We start from the raw sequence: 23,621 nt of genomic DNA, 5'->3' as shown, positions 1-23,621 counted from the left end.
TCATAGTCTTTCTCGTTCATGTGTTCTCCTCATGGTATTCATCCATGGTAGGATATATTATGAACGCTCGCTCAACCATTAGATCTTTGTTCCCGCGACTGATTCTTTATCATGGTATTTATACTTTGATTCAATCTTGATCTATTCGGGGCTTCATTTTGTGGTATATCGGCTTCAACGTATGCATGTTTTTCTGACGATATATTAACACTAGCATAGAATATTGAATTTAAGATTGTAAGAAATTCTCCATTGGTAACAAATAATTATCCATTAAGCGGATATTTAACTAATTGATCACATTTATTTCTACACTAATGATGATCGTAATAACGTAACAAATAATTATCCATTAAGCGGATAATAAATTTTGAAGTTTGATTACACATCAATAAAAGTTTGATTACTGAATCTATAGTAAGATTTCACTTCACTCATATGGAATGCTAAACTCTATTACAAAAAAGGTAAATTTTAATTTTGTAATTTTAAAGTATGCGTTCAATATCTTACTACTTACAAAGCTTTATTATTTCGTAGCCTTTATTGTCATATCTTATTCTTAAACTCACCGAGCAAAATGTTCAAATCGATAATTCAATAATCAAAAAATTACGATTCAAATAAGGTTATACGAAATATTTGGTCGGCGTACCCGCTCCTTTCTACTTAAATCATATATGTATATGATCAAACACACACTATGCACGCACATATACTATATGCAGTTTTTACCAATACGCTGACGTTTAACGTTTTGGCCCAGACGAAGCACACTTTTGATGTGTCCCAGTTGTCTTACTAGTTGTTACACGTAATAGCCATGCCGAGAACACGTGACCCTCCCCTCTCTTCTGAGTCATAAAACTCTATAGGAACCGCTTCAATTAGTTGTCTTCTGTTTTTACAACTTCCGTTACTTGTTTAGCCAATTAGCCCCCTTCCTGAAGAACCCTCGAATCTCTCTCTCCACATATATATACAGATAGATTTGACAATCGTTTGAATTGGATCTGGTAGAAAACAATGTCAATTCACTTCAAATTCAGGAGCTGTCCAAGCTTCGATTCCGTTGATATAGACGGCCGGCCGTCTATCTCGGTGCGAGAGCTGAGGTTGAAGATCATCCGCCGCAAGAATCTCAACATTTGTCAGGACTTTGATCTCGTTTTCTCTGACGCCCTCTCCGGCCAAGGTCCTTTAATTCTTCTGAATTTTTTTCTTTCTGTTTTTGTTTGAGTCATTAATTGGCCGTTTATTTATTACACTTTATGCGCACGGCTTGGAATTTATTAACTCAGAGATACATAGAGCTAAGTATAGATAGTGCGTATATATTCATAGGTTCCTGATTTTTAATGTTTGAAATGTAGTTTTAATTAGTGTGCAAGCGAGAGAGAGAGAGAGAGAGAGAGAGAGCGAGAGAGCGAGAGAGAGAGAGAGAGAGAGAGAGAGAGAGAGAGATTGTGTGTGTGAGAGAGTGACGTGTATGTGAGTGTGGCGACATACATGTATTTGAAAAATTAACTTAATTCAGAGATGCGTATATCAACGTGTTTGTGCGTATGTGAAAGTTTACGTTTGGGAATTTTTTATTGAAATATATGAGAGAGAGAGAGAGAGAGAGAGAGAGAGAGAGAGAGAGAGAGAGAGAGAGAGAGAGAGAGAGAGAGAGAGAGTAGTTTCCTGAGAGTTCTAAGCCAATGCAACGGACAAAAATTCCGTATGCTGAAATGTATGATCAGAGTAACATCTATCTATGCATTCCTATATATGTGTTTGCATGTCTGAAATTTATCATAATCTTCTTGTGTTATTCATTGCAGAGTATAATGACGAAAATTTTCAGATTTCGAGTGGGTCAAGTGTAATTGTCAAGAGAGTTCCCGCTGGAACGATCCCTTCAGCTACTAAGTGAGTTCTTACTTCTTTGAAATGCAAAATCCCTTTAGGAAATTTTACTAATATATGTCTTACTATTAGGTATTACCTCAATTGAATTCATTTTATAACTAGATTCTTTCGTCTTTTGCTGTGAGAGTGATTTTTAGCTTTTCCCTGCACTGACTAATGGATATGTATTGTATGAGGTAAGATTAGTTTGTGAACTGTATAAAAGAGAATTGATGCTCAATTATGGATGGGCTTTGCATTGTTGACTTGGCATTTATTGGTAATCTTTTGAGTTAGAGCACTATGAATGTCACACAAGATGGACATACGATTATATTAGTTAATGGAAGAGGTGGATGGCATGGAGCCATGGACAGAACTGCTAGAGGACCATGATCTGAAGTTATATGGTATAAAAATGAGTTGTTGCTCGATTGAAGGTTGGCGCTTTTGAACGCCATTTGCATATGCCCGCATTCAAAGAACCACAGAGGACACATATGCTGTCTTTTATAGTTTTCTTGATATTGGTCGCGATTGATTCTATGTGAGTAGTATCCGGCAATAGTCATGTGATAGTTTTTCTTGATATTTGTTGAGACGATTATGCATGTGTAGCACTCAGCAATAGTGTATCTGCTATAAACATATTTGGATGGGCTGTAATTTTATTCTAGTTGGAAAGTGGTGGAGTGGAAGCCTGGCTATAGTTGTAGTGTTAGCTGGTGCGATCGCAAAGGATTGTCTTGAATGGTTAGCGTCCGTGCATAGGCAGTTGAAATCACTCATTAAATGAGGGTGTCAGTTAGAAATCCAACAGAAAGTTGTATTGTTTTATCAATGATTGCAATGTTGTCAAAGGATTGTTTGAGACGTGCTTAAACCCTAAAATTAGATTCAAAATAGGCTATGTGCTTTGCCTTGCTTAAGCGGTAGCCATACCAAGGCGCTAAGGCATGTGCCTCGTTGCCCGTAGGCTGTGTCTCAAAAAAGACTGACACCAAACAATAAATATTTCACCTAATTGTAACTTATCCAATTCTTTTGTTTACATAATTGTGGTTTGGGTTTATAGTCATTATTCTTGAACACATTTTCCCTTCAACTACACCTTTCTTTATTAAATCCTGCATTTTGTTAATGCTTACCGTTTAGAACTCCAACTGGCTTCAATTTTTCTTTCTGTCTTTGATAACACTGAATGATCGCAAATCGTGGTGATGCGTTCAAGTCAAAGTTTGTGGTTTGAGATCTTGCTGTAACAATGCTTCATTGAGAGCATACTTCTTTTTGATAAGGTAAACAATTTTATTAACAATTGGGGAGAACCCCTGTATAAACCGTATACCAAAGAGAACAACAACAACAAAAAACCCAGTGACCTCATGAATACACCAAAATATGGTTCTCAACAAAAGAGACCCTATCCTCTATACAAATAGGGACCTCATGTGTACACCAAACAACAACAACGATCCAGTAAAATCCCACCCAAAGGAGTAGGGATGCTGTTCCCGAAAGACCCTCAACTCAAGAAGACCAAAAGAAAAAAGAGATAATATATCAGTACCATCAACAGAAACGAAAGGAATAATAACATCATAAAAATCAAAAAATAGATAAAAAGCAATAGCAATAACCACTAAATAGACCCGGCACTATGAAAAACGAAAGAGTAGTGAGAACACAACATTAACCACTAGCAGTCTATGACAAAAATCCTATTAGACTAGCCTCTCATAGTTACGGAGTAGATCATGTGTACACCAAAAAGAAACTAAAAACAAAAGACCATTTTGCAACTTCACAAAATCTTGTTCCACCCCTTCAAATGCCCTTCTATTTCTCTCTTTCCAAATAACAGACATCATTGAGAGCATTCTTGAGTTTACGTTTTTATTTTTCAACAACTACATTTTTTGAGATTTAAAATGGATTGGCAAAGGAAATATATTAGAAATATTTACTTTTCATATTCAAATTGGTAATATTTAGTGAAGTGGAACTTTTTTTTGGTTAAAAAAAAAAAAAAAAAATCAAAAAGAAAAACAAGCATAGCATGAAATATGTACCATATGTTAACTACCATAAAATATTTTTCTATTAGCATTGCATACTAATATATACCATACGTTAAAAGGGATTATGCAAGCGAAACCATGTTTTTCTTTTATTAAGCAAAACTTATTTTTTAATAATGGTGGTGTTCGGTCCAACTTGCACATTAAGCTAAACTTTTCCTTCCAAGTTGCATTATCCCATACTAAATTGCTAGTATTGCAAAGATGGAATCTGGACGTGATCCTAGGTTCATATTCTTTCACATCACATGATTAGACACAATGGAGGAATTACACATAGAGTTCGGGGAGATTAGGAATCGGTTTTGTTCCTGACGCTGATGCTGACGCCATCTTCATTGGGGACACTACCATGCAAGGTTGTCTTATTTGTTAGTTCCCAATTAAGCAAGTGCATGTTTCCATTTCTCACTTCAATTAATTGGTAGAGAAAGCAAGATGGGAGCTCTCTAATCTTCAAATTATTAGTTTATCTCGTGAAAAGTTGCATCATTTAATACATAATTTGATCTTTGTACTTTTGGATGAGCATTTTGGCGAATTCTTCTACTTTACCTGCTAGTATGGCATAAGTCGTTTAATGTCTTTTTGCATGGTCTTAGATAGTCTTTGATGGGGTTATGTTGCGTTAATTATAGACTTGTTGAATTTTAGTATATCTGAAAATACCATTATCAAACTTATCGACAAGTGAAATTGTATGCGTTTAAAGCTTAGATTCTATAAAGTATTTTAAGTAGCACAAAAGTACCCAAGGGTGTGGCGTAGCAATTATTGAAGTGGGTGAAAATCTTGGAGACCAGAGTTCAATTCCAAGCAACGATCAAAAACTCTAGGCGATTTCTTCTCATCAACCAAAACAAATATTTTAAGTAACACAAAGATGTACCAGATTATCTTGGTGTTGTTTCTTAATAAAAGATTTACTTTGACTTGATCCAAAGTACATCTTACCCTCCCCATACCCCACTTGTAGGAAACTACTGGGTTTGTTGTTGTTGTACTTTGACCTGATCCAAAGATGTAATAAATTGTTATTTTCTTTTTCAGATTGACACAAACCTAATTCATTGGGGTTTAACTTCTAAATTAGCTTACCAAACAACCTTTTAGTGTTTGCTTAAGGATTAATTTGGCAACTCTTTGCGTGCTTCTCTTTTTCCCTAATAAATGAGTGCCATCATTTTGGTGAAATAGTTATTTCCTTATGAAAATAAGGAAAATCTCTATATCCATTATGAGTACAAAAAACGGAGAATCCTATTCGATAATATGATTTTCTACAACAATGATCCAATCATTAATACTGATAAATAAATGTTGTTTTATACATTTTCTTGCTGTTCAGGTGCTAGATAGGGATGTTAATAAACTTTTAGAGCCTTTTATGACCAGAGATTTATCGAATCCAGGAAATTTCTTATGGTTTGATTATTTCGTTTTCTAGAAGCTTTTATGGTTTTCTCTAAAGATTAACAATGCTAAGATTTATCGTTCTGAGGCTTTGGTCTAGTGGTAAAAGTGCAGTGTGTGATGTGTGCTAGGTGCACTCACGGGTTTGAACCCAGTCATTGTCAAAAGTCGGGCATTAAGTGGAGAAAGATAGAGGGACGAACTCATTATCCTTCGAGTTCCTAACAATGCGCCACCATCGAGAGTTTCTCGGTTAAAAAAAAGATTGAATATACAATAGAGAATTTGCTCCTATGATATCAATGAGGTATCAAGGTATAAATGAGGTCGATAATGAGTATCTAGCATGACGTCGTTTAGAACAATTTTTGTATCTAGGAAATTGCACATGCATTTAGACCATTTGGACATTATTGATGTCATTTAGCAAAATGGAGTTATATTAATTATGAACTGAAGCACCTTGTCAGTTGGGAAAATCCTTTTTTCCTTCTTTATGCACATTTAAAGACAAAAGCTTTGCTCTATGAAGGATTTCTATTGAGTTGCTCCATGTTTTTGGGTCTACTATGCTGCCTGATGTTAGTTCAGCCTCTCCTTATGCGTTAGAATCAGGTAGCGGAGGAGAAAAATAGGATAATTGTGGGTATACTTTTCGATATCATCACTTTGCTATTACATACTGAAGTTGGATAGAGGACGTCTATAGGAGAAGAGGGGGATATGTTTTTTGATTAATATCATTCATTGGTAAATCATGCTAAAAACCAAAACCCTTAAACATTTATGAGAGCCACCTTTACTCAATTCCCAAATTGTAATTTTGTTCTTCTTTTCTTAATATACCTTTCCTCCTTTATCTTGACTGCCCCATTTATAGAAACATGATTCTAAGTCTATTCATTATGATACAACAATTAGTTCTCCCACATGCAAACTGCCTTTGCTTTACTGCTTGAACCTCTAGAAATCTTGGCATTTTGAATAGCAAAAATTTTCACAAATAGAAGTACTTTTGTGGGTGGCTGATTTGGTACAGATTGACTTGTTGGGTGTGTGGGAACAAAGCCCCATATGAAAAGTAGAAAAGAAAAAGAAACTACTTATAAGGAGTTGGATGTTCTTAATGTTATGAGGTCTTTTGGAGAAAAACCGTGCGGGCTTGACCCAAAGCGGACAATATCACACCATGTTAAGAATATCTTTGAGCCATTTTAGCCCCGATAACTGGTATCGGAGTCAATTGTTTTGCAGGACTATGGAGATGACGGAGTGGCGTTTGGGTCTGGCTTAGTGCCTTTGCCCATCTACGGGGTTTACGACCTTTATCCGTAGCTTTGAAGACACATAGGCTGGGCATCGGTGACCGTAAATACTCAAGATCATGTGGGTGGCACACAATTAATCTCCAAATAATGGATATGGCTCATGTGGAACTTAGTAAAAGGGGAAGATTGATGGGTGTGTGAACAAAGTCTCACTTGGAAAGTAGAAAAGAAAAAGAAGCTACTTATAAGGAGTTGTCTGTTTTTAATGGTGTGAGGCCTTTTGAGGAAAACCGTGCGGGCTTGGCCCAAAGCGGGAGTTGCCTATACTTAAATTTAACAAAGTGGAAATATATGGACCTTGACCTATTTATTGTTGGATGAGTCCCAGCTTGCAGAAGTGTGGTTGAATATATATTAGTTATTAGCTTGAAGCTAGTTGGTGATGTTTCTGGTCTTCACTTACTTATGCGACCAAATATTCTATTTGTTTTCCTTTTGTATGTTAAAGTTCTTAGGCCTTGCCTTAGTCATTGAATGGGGTTCTGTGTTGTATGGAATGTTTATGGTGTCGGTCACGATTCTTGTGCTTCCCTAACTATGTTGTCTAAATACTGAAGTGCTTTAATAATGATATGTCATTTAAGCTTGTTGCTGCTTTCTGAAGTTTCTCTCATGTGATCTGATATGGTAACAGGCCGCCAATTGGTATAATGAAGGAATTAGGGCTGAAAGATGCTGATCCTATTTATCATGCAGTAAGTGTGGTTACCATTTGTACTTGCCGCACCCATGCTACCTATATCATTTTTTCCCTTTTAGATAGTCAACCCCAAAACTTTGTACGTTGCCTCATGTCTTACATATATTACAGAGTGGGCAAGTAGATGTATTTGATGACTTTGGGGCTGACATTTGTCCGGTGGCTGAGGGAACATTTCTCGACAGTGATGTAGGGTTTGGCAATAAGAACTGCTGGGACTTTGAGAAAGAAAACCTTTCTGGTCCAAGGTATATTATTTCTGCCTCTCTTTTTCAATTTGGAGTAAGTTTCTATTCAGCAAAAGAGAGTATATTTCTGGTTCATTGAGTAACCTCAGTAAGATTACCTCCCCCTACCCCCACCACCATAAAATGCAGAAAATTTAATAATAATAATAATAATAATAATAATAATAATAATAAAATAAAAGTGGAATAGCTTTAAAACCAACTGCTTTACATATATGCTTCTGTGCACTATTCAGCTACGCTGCATAAGTAGCTGCTAGTTAGTGGATTACTGATACTTTATACTTGAATAATGTTAAACTGAAAAGGAAGCAGGGGATAGCTTGTTTAACCAATATGTTACATTGTACTCTCCTTTGTATTTCCTACAAGTATATACTTTGCTAAACTTATGTTTTTTTGTGTGGATACTAGCAGTAGCATGATAGTTTTTCCAATACTTCAAGATCTTGATAAAGACCGAAATATATGACAGATATTCAAGGTTCATCAGTTGAGTGAACAAATAGAATGTTGTGTTTTTATTCTTAGGAAGCTTTTGTAAGCTGAAAGTTTGTCCTGGAGGCTTGACCAAGAGGAACCCTTTGCTCCTTAATATTACTGGCATGTATAATGTTGTATACGCTTATTTTATAGGTTTCTCTTTGTTCATAATATCTTTATTAAACAAAGGAAAGTAAAGGGAAAAAAAAGTAAAGAAAGATTAGTCATGACTTCTACTTTTCTTTCTGTAAACTTCATAAATACCTATGCGTGACTCGAGTCAAGTCATATGAGCAACATGTGCATACTTTTGACACCTCTTGGTGTTTCATGATTAATATTTTGACTTATAAAAAAAAGAAAAAAAATCCTCTAACCACAAATTCTTGATGTATGGCCCTCCAATTATTCCGAAGTTTTTTTCCTAGTACTCTTTGAAAAATATTCTTTATTTTAACAAAATTAAATCCTGCATAGTACAATAGATACAATGATTCGTCGATCAAAGAAAATGGCAGATACCATGATTTTATGTTCTCTAGTAAATTCGAATTTTGTTTCATACTTTTGATAATGGTAAAAAAGCGATTGAAACACTATATTTTATCCAAATCATTGTCTTTCTATATATTGTTTATTAGCAATTGTGTGACTCAATTTTAGAAAAGTATGTTTTTAAGGATCTTTTCTTGGTAGTTGTACTATTTAAGCCATTTGAATTTTGTTAGTGTCTCACATCGATGTGGGACGAGATTATTTGCATCACCTCATGAGCTAGCTTTTTGGGGTTGAGTTACGCCTAATGTTCATTTCTTCTCATCCTTTGAATTAGGCTCAAGGTCCATTTCTTATCATCCATTATATTGTTTGATCTCAAAAAATGTTAGAAGTCAAACTTGACACTGTAAACTAACATTTCTAGTGAAGTGTTGGAAGTAAATTGATGTAAAACCTACTTAACCATACCTCTAGCAAGTTTTGTTTTAAAGACCTTTTCCTATTCCATAAAAGGAAGTGATGTAGTACCTGCTGCCAATGCTTAAGATTCTGAACTTTCTCTTTTGGGGAAGTAAATGAGATTTTATTGGACCCAAAAATAATTTCTCTAGTATAGAAAAGTGTACAAATAAAACGAGAACTAGGTAAAGATGTTGCTATCTGCAAGTAACATTCAATTTGCCCTTAAGGTTTTGGTTTAGTGGTAAGAGTGCAACGCGTCATGTGTGGGGTTATGCACACGTCAACAAGTTTGGACCACGCCGCAGATAAAAGCTTGGTATTTAAGTGGAGAATGGTAGAGGGAGTGGCCAACACCATTACAGTCCCCCAAAGTTCTCTCTTTCCGCATTTTTCACCATATTCTGATGTCCTTGCTACACGCCATAATAATTCTTTCGGGCAATACACTGAAGAGGTGTAATTACGTATGTGGTGTTCCGCCTCCCTTCTTCCTCTATTCGTTCTCCTGTATCTAAATTCTTATTTTTTGAGGGCCTGCATACCTAATTTTTCAGTCGCAGATGGGTTAGGGACTTGGTTCTTAGGCTCCTGCATTTGTATGCAATTTATATCTCTGCCTAGTCTGTCTTTATTTGTGTGAAAATATGATAACAAATTGCATAGAATGTCGGGCCATAATATATATTTGGTTGCTCCTTGACTCTAGCCTAAGGAGTGGTAGTCTCTCTCTAACTTTTTTTTGTTTGGGGGGGGGGGGAGGGGTGAAGGTGGTGTCTGGGCCATTTTGTGTACAGCTCGGTCAATTCACTAGGTATTTGCGAGTAAAGGTACTAGGTAACTTTGTCTACTTAAGGCTCAAGTAGATGGGAAATGTTCACCTTCTCTTGCTTCTGCTGATTTTCAATCTTGGTTCCAAAGGTTGTATCAGTAAAATGCATTTCCCTTTGTGAGAAGGCACGGGAGAAAATATGTTATTGATATATTGAATGAATGAATAATACTACACAAGAGGTCCTTATTTATAGCTATACTATACAAGGACATACTACTCCTCTACCAATGTGGGACAATACTACACTATATACATGCTGTAAATTAACACTCCCCCTCAAGCCGGTGCATACAAATCATATGTACCGAGCTTGTTACATATATAACTAATACGAGGACCAGTGAGAGACTTGGTGAAGATATCTGCAAGTTGATCATTTGACCTCACAAACTTTGTAGCAATCTCTCCTGAAAGTATCTTTTCTCTGACGAAGTGACAATCAATCTCAATGTGTTTAGTTCTCTCATGGAACACCGGATTTGATGCAATATGAAGGGCAGCTTGATTATCGCACACAAGTTCCATCCGACTGATTTCACCAAATTTCAACTCCTTGAGCAATTGTTTGGTCCAGACTAGCTCACATGTTGCCATAGCCATTGCTCGATATTCTGCTTCTGCACTAGACCGAGCAACTACATTCTGTTTCTTACTCTTCCAGGACACCAAATTTCCTCCTACTAAAACACAATATCCAGACGTAGAACGTCTATCAGAAGGTGATCCTGCCCAATCAGCATCTGAGTATCCAATGATCTGCTCATGACCTCGATCCTCAAAGAGTAACCCTTTGCCTGGAGCCGATTTTATATATCGAATAATGCGGACAACTGCATCCCAATGACTATCATAGGGAGAATTCATAAACTGACTTACCACACTCACAGGATAGGAAATGTCGGGTCTAGTCACTGTGAGATAATTTAATTTTCCAACCAGCCGCCTATAGCTTGCAGGATCGCTAAGCGGCTCCCCCTGTCCTGGCATAAGTTTAGAATTCGGATCCATCGGAGTGTCAACAGGTCTGCAACCTATCATCCCCGTCTCCTCAAGAATGTCTAAAGCATATTTTCTTTGAGAAATAACAATACCTGAGCTAGACTGGGCAACCTCAATACCCAGAAAGTACTTCAATCTGCCTAGATCCTTAGTTTGGAAGTGCTGGAAGAGATGCTGTTTCAGGTTGGTAATACCATCCTGATCATTGCCAGTAATAACAATATCATCAACATAGACTACCAGATAAATACAGAGACTTGAAGCAGAGTGCCGATAAAACACAGAGTGATCAGTTTCACTACGAATCATGCCAAACTCCTGGATAATCATGCTGAACTTACCAAACCAGGCTCGAGGAGACTGCTTTAGGCCATAAAGTGACCGACGCAAGCGACATACAAGGCCACGAGACTCCCCCTGAGCAACAAAACCAGGTGGTTGCCATATAAACCTCATCCTCAAGATCACCGTGAAGAAAGGCATTTTTAATGTCCAGCTGATAGAGGGGCCAATGACGAACCGCAGCCATGGATAGAAAAAGGCGGACTGAAGCCACTTTAGCCACGGGAGAGAAGGTATCACTGTAATCGAGCCCAAATATCTGAGTATATCCTTTGGCAACAAGACGGGCCTTAAGTCGATCAATCTGTCCATCGGGACCAACTTTGACTGCATAAACCCAACGACAACCAACAGTAGATTTACCTGAGGGAAGAGGAACAAGCTCCCAAGTACCACTTGTATGTAAAGCAGACATCTCGTCACTCATAGCTTGGCGCCATCCTGGATGAGACAACGCTTCACCTGTAGACTTAGGTATGGAAACTGAGGACAAAGAAGATATAAAAGCATAATGGGGAGATGACAGACGATGATAGCTCAAACCGACATAATGAGGATTAGGGTTAAGTGTGGTCCTTATACCTTTCCGAAGTGCAATCGGTGTACTAGGAGCAGGGTCCGCAGCAGGAGCAGGGTCAGGTGCAGTACGAGAACCAGTTGGGCCTGATGGAGGACGCAAACGACGATGATAAGTCAAGAGTGGTGTTCCTGTGGCCGGGGAACTAGGGGGAACAACACTAGACTCCTCAACGGTTGGTATGGATGAAAACTCTGTGGTCGAAGGTGGAGGAAGAGCTATAGTAAACTCCTCAAAGGTCGGTATAGGTAAGACCTCAGATATATCATGGTGGTCAGCAGAGGTAAAGAAAGGTTTAGACTCAAAAAATGTGACGTCAGCTGACATAAGGTACCTACGAAGATCTGGAGAATAACAACGATATCCCTTCTGAACACGAGAATAACCAAGGAAGACACACTCGAGAGCACGGGGAGCTAACTTATCTTTGTGACGTCAGCTGACATAAGGTACCTACGAAGATCTGGAGAATAACAACGATATCCCTTCTGAACACGAGAATAACCAAGGAAGACACACTTGAGAGCACGGGGAGCTAACTTATCTTTCCCAGGGGCTAAGTTATGAACAAAACACGTGCTCCCAAAAACACGAGGTGGAAGAGAGTATAAGGGTGACTGGGGAAACAATACTGAATGCGGAATCTGATTCTTGATGGGAGATGAAGGCATCCGATTAATCAAATAACAAGTTGTGAGAACTGCATCGCCCCAAAAACGCAACGGAACACGAGATTCAATTAGAAGTGTGCGAGCAGTCTCAATAAGGTGCCTATTCTTTCTCTCAGCAACCCCATTTTGCTGAGGGATATAAGGACAAGATGTCTGATGAATAATTCCCTGAGAAGTCATAAATTGCTGAAATTGAGAAGATAAATATTCTAAGGCATTATCACTGCGAAAAATGCGAATAGAAACACCAAATTGGTTTTTGATTTCAGCACAGAAACTCTGGAATATAGAAAATAACTCAGAACGATCTTTCATTAAGAAAAGCCAAGTACATCTTGAATAATCATCAATGAAACTGACAAAGTAACGAAATCCCAAGGATGAACTGACTCTACTAGGACCCCATATATCAGAATGAACTAAGGAGAAGACAGACTCTGCATGACTCTCAACACTACGCGAAAAGGAGGCTCGGGTATGTTTCCCAAGTTGACACGACTCACAATCTAATGTAGACAAACTAGATAAACTAGGCACCATCTTCTGAAATTTGGATAAACTCGGATGTCCTAAACGTCTGTGGATTAGATCTAGAGGATCTGTAACTAGACATGTTGTGGAAGAACTGAGTGAGTTAAGGTAGTAAAGGCCTTCTGATTCACGTCCTGTACCAATTGTCTGTCCCGTACTGCGGTCCTGCATAATAAAAGAATCGTCAATAAAGTATATACCACAATGGAGGGCACGAGTCAAACGACTAACAGATGCAAGACTAAAAGGACAGCCAGGGACATAAAGAACGGAATCTAGGGTGATAGAAGACAAGGGATTAGCTTGTCCAACTCCTTTTGCCTTAGTTTGACATCCATTGGCTAAAGTAACAGTGGGAAGAGACTGTGAATATACAATATTTGACAAAAGTGATATATTACCAGAGATGTGATCAGAAGCGCCGGAGTCCATGACCCATGGGCCAAGAGTGCTAGACTGGGAAACACAAGCAAAAGAATTACCAGAAACAGAAGTATCAGTCTGAGCAACTGAGGCTACTTGTGGAGATGTCTGCTTACTTGCTCGATACTGAAGGAGCTCATTATATTCTTCTTTAGATAAAGAAAATCCTTGGTTACCTGGAGTCTCGGTCTGAGCAATGTAAGCATTTTTGGGTGGACGACCATGTAAGGAATAACACATTTCACGAGTGTGTCCAAGTTTGTGACAATAAGAACACTTGGGTCTAGATCTTCCAAAACGACCTCCTTCTCGTCTATGCTCCATAGTTTGAGATGCCCGAACATTCATTGTCTGAGATGCAAGAACAGAGAAAACAGAAGCTCACGCGCGTGAGCTCACGCGCCGGCGCGTACGACCACTTCCGGCCATTTTTTGAAAATCTTCCTTCAGAACAGTTGGGTCGCCTGGTAATTCCGATCCTACCCCTACTGTTTTCATTTCATTCCGACAACTTTGAGTTTTTTCCGGTAGCTACAGTACTATTCCGACAGCTACAGTAGATTCCGGCAGTTACAGTATTTCAGTATTCTGTTTCTGTGTTTCCGTACACTGTTTCAGTGGATTACAGTTGATTCTTTCTCCTATTTGGTAATAATTTGCAACAATGTCTTTGGGATTTGATGCTTTTGGGTCTAGAAACACGAGTTCTGGAAACTCTAGTGCTATTATTACCTCGGAACCTTTAATGGGAGGTTCAAACTACTTAGCTTGGGCTTCATCTGTCGAGTTATGGTGTAGAGGTCAAGGTGTTCAAGATCATCTAATCAAACAGTCTAGCGATGGAGATGAAAAGGCAATAGCACTTTGGGGAAAAATCGATGCTCAGTTATGTAGCATCTTGTGTCGATCTATTGATTCCAAGTTGATGCCCTTGTTTCGTCCATTCCAGACATGTTATTTGGTTTGGGCAAAGGCACGCACCTTATACACTAATGACATATCTCGCTTCTATGATGTGATATCACGGATGACAAACTTAAAGAAGCAGGAATTGGATATGTCTACTTACTTGGGTCAAGTACAGGCAGTCGTGGAGGCGCGTGAGGCTGCTTCTGCCGGAGTTGTTCACTGGGGTTTGGTCTCCGGACAGTGACGACTCTTGTGGTAGTGTTGGATTTTGCACAACACTGACAGAAATGAAGCAGATAGAAAACAACCTTAAAAAATACTGATTTCTCTTTCCCGGAATCGCTGGAATTTATGCACAGCGATAAGTCTCTCACAATTGCTCTGATACCATGTGAGAAGGCACGGGAGAAAATATGTTATTGATATATTGAATGAATGAATAATACTACACAAGAGGTCCTTATTTATAGCTATACTATACAAGGACATACTACTCCTCTACCAATGTGGGACAATACTACACTATATACATGCTGTAAATTAACACTCCCCCTCAAGCCGGTGCATACAAATCATATGTACCGAGCTTGTTACATATATAACTAATACGAGGACCAGTGAGAGACTTGGTGTTTCTTGCTTCTGCCTTCAATTCTCATTTCAATTGCAATCATGTCAATGGGACCATGCGATCTTTTTATTTTTATTTTTTGCATGAAACATGTCTGGTGTAATTAATGTGATGCTCCATTTTTGGATTATCATGGGTCATCCGTCAGTCAGGGAAGCCTATGATAGCTGGTTTTTGTGAAAAGTTGATAAGGCCATCAGAAGGATATGGAAAATGATCCCAGCACCTATTTTTTGGTGTATCTGGACAGAGAGAAATCGCAGACGTTTTGGTGGTGTCTCAACTCCAGCTTGTTTTCTCAAGGCTAGATGTTTAGTTTGTCTTTTTGGTTGGAACTACATGACCCCTGTAACTAGCACCGACTATTTTTTGGACTTTGTTAGCTCCCTTATCCTATCCTAGCATTGCTTTTTTGTATTAGCATAGCTAACCGTCATCTCTCTTTGTACCCTTTTTTTTCTTATGTAGCTTCTTGATGCCTTTTTAATGATAACACCTTAATTCATAAAAAAGGAATTAATGCGATTCTCCTTTCGTCCAGGTTTCAGAATCAAAAGCTTGATTCAAGTGACCTAAGTCAAGCTATCCAAAGAGGTTGGTCTTAGTGTTATGTATATCTTAGAAGGTGATTTTCTTTTTGTTCTTTTTTTTTTTTGAAAAAAATTGGTTGAATTTGTCTCAGGTTCTAATCAAAGCAAGAATGACGCAAAATTACCTGAACCAAAAACTGGAGAAGTGGCAACATTGCAAAAGTATTATGTTCTCTACCTTCTATTTTAGTCATTCATTTAGCCCATAAGCACAGCTGATGTTTGTTGTCTTATGGATAAAGGGTGGTAAGCCCCAATTTTCCAGCATTGCCCAATTGTAATTTGCCAGCAGAACTGAAATGCCCTCTCTGCAACACCTTTTTTAAGGATGCTGTGATGATACCTTGTTGCCAGCACAGTTTTTGTGAGAAATGTGAGTAGTATCTGCATTATTGAGCAATTTCATCGATTCATCTGTCCCTGCTTCGATCATGCATTTGTTTCTTTTGAAATGTGCGCATTTTCATCACCTTTGCGATTTGCCTTTTTTTATCATTTAAGCATCTTCTGTTCTTGGATATATATTCATCATTGAGAATATACTTCTAATTTTTCTGGGTATCTGTAGGCATTCGTCTAGTTCTTCTTGAAAAGGCGATGTGCCCAAAATGCCTTTCTAGTAGATGTAAAGTGGAAAATCTGCTACCAAATTTATCTCTCAGGCAAGCGATTGAGCATTTTCTTGAATCTCAGATGGTTGTCACTGGGTCAGAAAATGCTTTACGCAAATATGCTCCAGGTGAAAATGATTGCTATATGAGAAATGTGAATCTTGAAAAGAGACTGCTAGTGAATGAGGGCTGACTGACCTGCTTCTCAATGCAGATGGTGAATCTGGAATTCAGGTGAAGGATGTTTCCTGTGCTGTTACTGTTGTACAACGGGAACCAGAGATGCCTCATTCACCCTCAGCTACCGGAAAAGGATCCAATCAAGTAATGGCAGAATCTTTTTATGACTCACTTATTCGGAAGAATTCAAGGACAATGCAACATATGGATGGAGGAAGAGGTCGATATGCTAATCACTGGAATTTTCCAAGTGTACCTGATGACCCAGAAGGTTGTCAGGGTGAAAGCAAGCCTCTTAATTTGCTTCATTCACATGTTCAGGATGAAGGTATTAGCTCATAACTGACTAGTTTTTGTAGCTATTTCTTCTGCATGTGAAATGTTCGTATGGTTCTCTTTTAAATGGTGAACATCTCAATATCCAATGTTTGCAAGTGCCGCCCCTGTCCCCACTTCACTATGAAAGAAAAGCAAAGTCAATTCTGGTTTGTAATCTTTACTCAAGAAAAAAACTGATTTTCTTTTCCAATCACTATCTTACATAGATTTGAGCTTCAATGTTATTGTACTCATTGTCGTATCCTTTTAGCTGGTTTTGTTTAGTAACTTTTTGCATTGCTCTAGAGCATTGGATGTTTTAGGTTTTTCGTCCCCACCTACTAAGTTGTGATAAAAAATGTAAAAAGGAAATAAGCACTGTTCAAATTGATTGTCTCTTGACTAAAACAAGTTGTATCACTGCATGCGGTAAAAGGTTGAGATTTGTTTTACTTTTACAGTCCCTATATTTGCTTTGTCTCCTGGATTATTGCTCTGTATAGTGGTTTTAATGTACTTATTCACGGACTATTTGATTACAGCTGATTCTTCCATCAAGAAGAATAAAGGCCAGTGGTGTGACACAAGAGGTAGGGTTTACTGGTGGTACTGGCATTCTGAATTTCGTTCTGGATCTTTTGCTATCTTAATGCTGATTTTTTCTCATTAGTAACAAATCTTTTGTTGCTTATATGTCTTAATGCAGGCGGGGACGTGAATTTTCTGCCTGCTGGTAGAGTTAAAAAGGTATTATGCAACTTTTATCCAGTATACTTGGCTACTGTTTTATGGTATTTTCATGTGGACATGTGTGCTAACCATTATAAAACTATAACAGCTGAAGCTTTTCTGTATCTTATCTTGGGTTCTTGTTTCCATTTTTCTTTGATTTTAAGATGAAATTGACCTATATGCTTTAAAGAGAGGTTAGTCTTACTTCAGGCTGAGCATGGTCAGTGATTTTAGGCTTAATTTTGAGTTATTTGTAATGCCTTCACAAACATCAACCCATGTTTTGCGTATAAATGCATGTTCTTTCTTGATGTCTTCATTTACTTTCTACTTGGCTATGTTAAGCTTTATTGGAGGAAGTGTATTTACTTTGCTGGCGTTACTTTAACTTATGCTTTTTCGCTTATTTAAGAAAGAAGCATGTTCTTATTAGTGATTTGTGGATCCCGAGTCCGGACATTTTTCTACTTTTGCCTTACTGGAAAAAAAGGTAAAACTATCGTCCTTGTTGTTACTTCTAACGCTGGTTCTAGAATCAAGAAACATTTCTACTTTTTTTTTCCTGTGGCTTGAAACTAATTTGTATTAAAATACATTGTTCCTGATATCCTGGCAATGTTTAAGTTATACAACAATTTTGGTTTATTGATCAGTGATAGCCAGAGAAAGATATATAATCTTTATGTACTGATTGGGAAAGAAAAATGATTATTTAATTAGTCATGCTGCTTTGTAGTGTAGGGCCTGTAGGCATAAACTGATGATAGTTTATCTTAATTGATCTTAGGACCGTAACTGTTACATGTGTGGTTCTCCTGATCATCTCATCAGAGACTGCGCTTTTGCTTCCAATCCAAATCCGATGCTTCAGACAGGTATGCCCATTGTTTGTTTAATTCACATCATATGCAATACGATGTCTGAAATCTTTTTGCTGTGGTTGTGCTTGAATCAGGAAATCCCATGCTTACGGGTGGGTTTCCTGGCTATCCATCACCTTACTGGAATAGCAATACATATTCCACATTGAGGCCATTTGCAAATATGTATGGTAATGCTGGAAATGCTCCATTTAATGCTTATATGGTTCCTCCAACACCTTTTACTGCTCCTTATATGCGATCAATGCATGGTGGCGTGCCTTTACCTGGGTAAGTAGTTCTTTAGGTGGATATATTTGATGAACTTTTGTAGCTCAAAGGGTGCTTGTTGTCATTTATCTAAATGAATGTCCTTTATCCTTTTAAGATCCAAATGAATTTAAGACCCTGGAAACTTCTTGCAGAGGAATCATGAGAATGGGTGGTATGGCACTTCCAGCTGGAAACAGAGATGATCTACCGCTGAACCAATACGAGTACATGGGCCTCCAGCTTGCGGAAGATAAAAGCAGAATTCAGAATGAAAAACTGGGAAGGTAAGTCTGCTACATAAATCAGTCGTAGAGTGTGATTGGCACAGGTTTATTTCGCTCTCGCAATATCTAAAACAGGAAGTAGCCTTCCAAATTTTATATGTCATAGATTGCTTTTGGATCTTAGCTAGATGTAAGGCATTATTTGGAGTGGATATGATTCGGTTTTGGTTAAATCAGTCCCATTGTTCCTCTCCCTCGCGATCCTCTCAAATTCTGAATTATCACATCTCAAATGGTTGCTGATTAGTGGTAGCATGCATACTTTTCCTTTTGTCACATTATCACTCAAACACTTATTACAAGCAACAATGGGACCATCTGAACAATATGTTTTGTGAATATATGTTATGTCTCTTAGTACTTTGATGTGTCATTTGTTTTCTGGAATTGCTGATTTCAAGATTACTGTAGAATATCGATCAGTCAATTATCTCTCTCCTTTGATTGCTCCCAAGTATCTCCCTTGTTTTTGCTGGCTAAGGCTCCGTCTAAAATCCAATGATTTATTTGTCATCTTGTCAGATTTTACAGTTAAAGCAGGTTTGACAAAGGCCAACTATAGACTTTAAGAAGGTTGCTACTTTCCAAAATTAGATTTTTCAACCTTGACAAATTCACTCCGCATTTCAATGTCATACAATATTGAATTCATTGACATCAGTCCTCGTGTCTGACTCTTGATGCTTTCCTGCTGAAGTAAAAAAGTGCATTCTTTCCCTTCAAAGTATGGTCAAACAGGATTCTTCTTGACCACTTTAATCATATGTAGCCAAATATTCTAGTGCTTTCCCTTTGAAGAATTTTGTTATTTCCTTTGTCCTTCTCTAGAATAAGCTGAGAATTTATAACACATAATAGTACTGAGTTTCATTTCAGTACTTGTCATACTTCTTTTGCCTTTATCCTGCCTCCAACCTCTCATCCTTGATCCTTCTATAGTTTTCTACTTTTCTTTTAATTTGCTTTCCTTTTCATGTAGCAATTGTCTGATTGAACTATATTTTAATTAACACTATCATATTACAGTGGGCAATATTGTCAGGCTGAGTCAAACGTTAAGGAGCATTACCCAAAAAATGATCGAGAAGCATCAGGAAAGTTCCATAAGGAGAGGGAACCAAGTACAAGCTGTTCTGGGGACAGCTTTGTTCGAAAAACACGGAGAAAGCACCTCCATGTTGAGAAAAGAAGGGAGAGAAGTCCTCATTCCTCATCTGCTAGTAGAGATAAGGTGCCTCGTCACTCTGACAGGTCCAATTCTGTCACTGATGGTTTTCCTAGTAGTTCTGGTAAGCGAAGGAGAGAAAGTCATCAACACCATAATCGGGACTCAAGAAAGCGCCATGAGTGTGATTCTACTTTGGATCACTATCAAGCCTCTGATCGTAAATACAGAGTCGATTCTCATGTAAGAGAATCTCATCAGAAGCATCACCCAAGTTCTGCACTAGAACCTAGTTCACCTGTGCACCAGAAAGCACGATTCAAAGAGAGGGGCTTTGGGCATGATCCAAAGTACTCCAGGCCCCATGCAAGAGACTCCACCAATGAGGTACATGACAACAAGAGACGGAGAAGCAGCGGCTCTTATGAAGATCACAGAGACGATTATTATCACAAGCGAAAAAGAGTTCATTGAGGGTAATGAACATGACTCATGTGGTAAACTTGTAAATGAAGTTGCGCTCAAATCAGTGTAGGTGATCAACCAGGTTCCTGTTTCCTTTCAAATAGGTACTTTGTATTAACTTGGTTTTGTTGTAGCTTTGGTATATGGTCTTTTATATCCCTATAGTTGATGGAAATATATAGGTCCCTACAACTTATAAAATACATAGGTATTTTAGGATCTAATTTGCAATATCTGTTGGCTTTGTTGGTACAGATCTGTAGAATGGTCGGCTTTTGGACAGTAACATCATGACTAACCTTTGTTCATATTCCTAACTAATCCTCTTCACTTCTTTAGTGTGAGGTCTGGATGCTAGACAAAGGTTTTAACCAGAAGCCATCTGGTTACAAATAGTATTTTGGATCATTTTATATGCTGCCCAACAATCCTTTTGGACAAAGGTATGGAAGCTGATTTGAGGTATGTTCTCTGTCTTGAATTTGGAATAGGTTTGTTAATGCTTACTGCAGGTAAGTTCAACCGCTTTCACTGGATCTGGGACAAGTTCCTCTTCGAGTCCTATTCACTTAATTTGGTCCACCTACCAATTCCTTTTACCTACCAACTAAATCTATCAAATAAAATAATAATTGCTATGATACCCGTCAATATAATCTATGAATACTATGATAACATAACTTACGATAAAGTTATACCGCGATATGTTGGTGAGATGCCTATATTCGAACAAGAGATGCACAAGCACTTGTGGAACCTTCCTTGGTTCACTGCGACAAGATTAGTTCTAATTTAAGATCTTGTATCATGGTACCCCAAGTGGGCCTCTATTACATTGCACGGTGGTAAAAGTGTGGCCTGGCATTACCTGGAACATGACGCAATTCCTCTGAGAATTCCTGGACGAGAACAAACGGGATCGCATTCAATTTCTTAATGAAAGCTCCCAATATATTAATTTGGAAGTAAAGAAATGTTAAATTCTAATTAAACATAAATCCTAGGATGGCAATGGTGTGACCATGTTCAGACCCGTATTAGATGATGTCGGGATGTATGCTGTCTGACACAATCTCCATGGTTTTTACGGATGTCTAGGAAAGTGTGGTTTGTCGACAACAGTACGTTATAGTGGCGCTCGATATGTTTTCACGTATATTGCTTATGTGGTTCGTCACAAACAAGTATTCGCTGTCAAAGTATTTTAGGAGAGTTCTGTTTGAGGTAGGTTGAGACCAGATCAATCGGGATGAAGAGGCAACTAGTCACCAACTATTGACAAGGAAAAAAACGTAATTACATCCAGTATTACACCAACCTAGTCCTAATGTGACATGTTCTCACATGTACATTTACAAATATATACCCCAATTTTTATTTAACCATTATAAATTACTAGTACATAGTTTTTGTGTAAGTATCGGGTGCTTATGTTTTTTGCCTAATGTCGCTAGGTACAGTATGTGCCATGTGGTGCATGAATCAGAAACGGGAGGATTTACTTGTGTGATTTATCTGCCATATAGCAGGCACTTTATTGCATAGTTAATTAGATTGATTAATACACGCTTGTTCAACAGAGTAGTAGCTGAACTGTTGCTTGCTTCCAAGCCATGCATTATCCTTATTTCTTCTTGAAACACTTTCCTTGCCGTCCCTCCAGAAACCCCCCTCCCCCTCCGCGCTCAAAAGAAAGACAACGGGCTCACTCGTTTTGTTTTCTTTGTGTTCTTCGGAAAATGCAAAGGAATTGGTGAGCGTCAAGGTTGCACTGACAATACGTCATACTTCATTAGTGCCTTCAACCTCCCCCCACACTACACACACGCACCAAAAAGTAAATCAGGAGAAGGGGAGGGCCGAAAAGAAAAAGGACCGAGCTCTTTCATCATTTCATAATTCCTTCAAAGAAAATTTTGTGAACTGGGAGAAACACTCCTACAGTAATTTTCTCAAAGTAGGATTGTCGATGGGCTCTTCAATATAATTGCACTCAGCCTTATTGGATGTACTTTATACGGGCAGTCGTAAATCGGTCTCTTACCATGCAGGTTCTTCTTTTAGCTAATAATATTGGTGTTGTGTATTATTAAGCATCAGTTATTTGGCCTGATCTAACTGTAGGGATACTTGCAACTTTAAGCCTAGAGCTGTTAAGCGGGTGAATTTAATTTTGGCTTAGTACGAAATTGGCTGAGATGAACAGGTCATGCCCTGACCTCTAAAGTTGCTTGGGTAAAACTCGGTTGGTTCAGTTAGGGTTGAGTAACAGTTAATAACGCAACCTGTGCATTACCAATTCAAGTCAAACTAACGGAGAATTCCATCTACTTGACGGCTGTTTTGGGGGCAAGTGCACATGTAGCCATTTTCAGGGTGTTATTTAGAGATTTGCCAATGCTTATTCTGTTCTGAAATTTTAAACTAAAAATTTTAATTTCGGGACACTTTTATACTGCAAAACTGAATTGAAAAATTGAAATTTAGGACGTACTGATTAATTTTTAAATATCAACCCTTTAAAGTGGCTATATGGTGTCATTTCTTTGTTTTTTTATGGGTAAATTTGGGCTTTCTAGGTACGTCAAGTTGACCTTATTTTTTGAATGGATTAGTTTGATTTTGTGCCAGATTAATCTATTATTTTATTTATTCTAAATCAGACCCACTCAAAATTTTGAGTGGCTGGGTGGGTTTGGTGCGCGACATTTATATGCTGTTGACTTATTGTCTGGTTTAATTTGATCCACTTATATTGACTTGGGGGGTTGCGTCATGAATTATCTCTCATTTCAATCCGGTTTCACTTTACAGATATAAATCTGCTCATATAGCATTTCAATTGTACTTAATTTGTCGATTGGCTCAGCTTAGATTAGTGGTTTAAACTCATTGAGTGCCAATTCCGATACATATATCTGTATTTTGGCTGATATAATTTTCTATAATAGTTCGTTAAAGAAGCTATGGATCTTCGCTTAAATGTAACGCTTATTCTAAAAAAACAAATGAAACTAACATGACCTTATTTCTTCATGTTCTGATGGGTTTAATGTGACATTTCTTGTCTTTTAAAACGTGTATTTAGTATTTGCCAAGCATGTATGTATAAACTTTTTTCA

General features: G+C 37.9%; 1 protein-coding gene across 5 annotated transcripts; it reads left to right on the top strand.

Annotated features, from left to right (window-relative positions):
• Positions 1 to 893: 893 nt before the first annotated feature.
• LOC107791886 (uncharacterized) lies at positions 894 to 22,005 on the top strand. Of its 5 annotated transcripts, none has more exons than XR_001649362.2 (16): positions 894 to 1,195; positions 1,827 to 1,914; positions 7,350 to 7,410; positions 7,527 to 7,663; positions 15,563 to 15,615; positions 15,704 to 15,773; positions 15,854 to 15,984; positions 16,180 to 16,350; positions 16,437 to 16,730; positions 17,263 to 17,310; positions 17,427 to 17,467; positions 18,240 to 18,327; positions 18,408 to 18,603; positions 18,738 to 18,869; positions 19,896 to 20,603; positions 20,755 to 22,005. XR_001649362.2 is itself a non-coding variant. In XM_016614029.2 (15 exons), the coding sequence occupies exons 1-15, from the start codon at positions 1,027 to 1,029 to the stop codon at positions 20,506 to 20,508; spliced, it is 2,292 nt and encodes a 763-aa protein (XP_016469515.2). In that variant the 5' UTR covers positions 894 to 1,026; the 3' UTR covers positions 20,509 to 20,751. The 5 variants fall into 5 exon arrangements, 1 of the variants encoding a protein (XP_016469515.2); XR_001649365.2 differs by having other exon boundaries at positions 19,896 to 20,565; positions 20,839 to 20,964; XR_001649364.2 differs by having other exon boundaries at positions 19,896 to 20,565; positions 20,755 to 20,964.
• The last annotated feature ends 1,616 nt before the right edge of the window (positions 22,006 to 23,621 follow it).

The sequence above is a fragment of the Nicotiana tabacum genome, chromosome 23, assembly GCF_000715075.1.
Source record: "Nicotiana tabacum cultivar K326 chromosome 23, ASM71507v2, whole genome shotgun sequence".
Classification (NCBI taxonomy): domain Eukaryota; kingdom Viridiplantae; phylum Streptophyta; class Magnoliopsida; order Solanales; family Solanaceae; genus Nicotiana; species Nicotiana tabacum.
Note: the sequence above shows the minus strand (reverse complement) of the source record. Positions and strands in the feature narration are given on the sequence as shown.

Coding starts and splice junctions, on each gene's coding strand:
- LOC107791886 (XM_016614029.2), top strand. CDS start 1,027: ATGTCAATTCACTTCAAATTCAGGAGCTGTCCAAGCTTCGATTCCGTT. Junction 7,664..15,562: donor GAAAACCTTTCTGGTCCAAG/GTATATTATTTC, acceptor CCTTTCGTCCAG/GTTTCAGAATCAAAAGCTTG. Junction 17,468..18,239: donor CTGCTGGTAGAGTTAAAAAG/GTATTATGCAAC, acceptor AATTGATCTTAG/GACCGTAACTGTTACATGTG.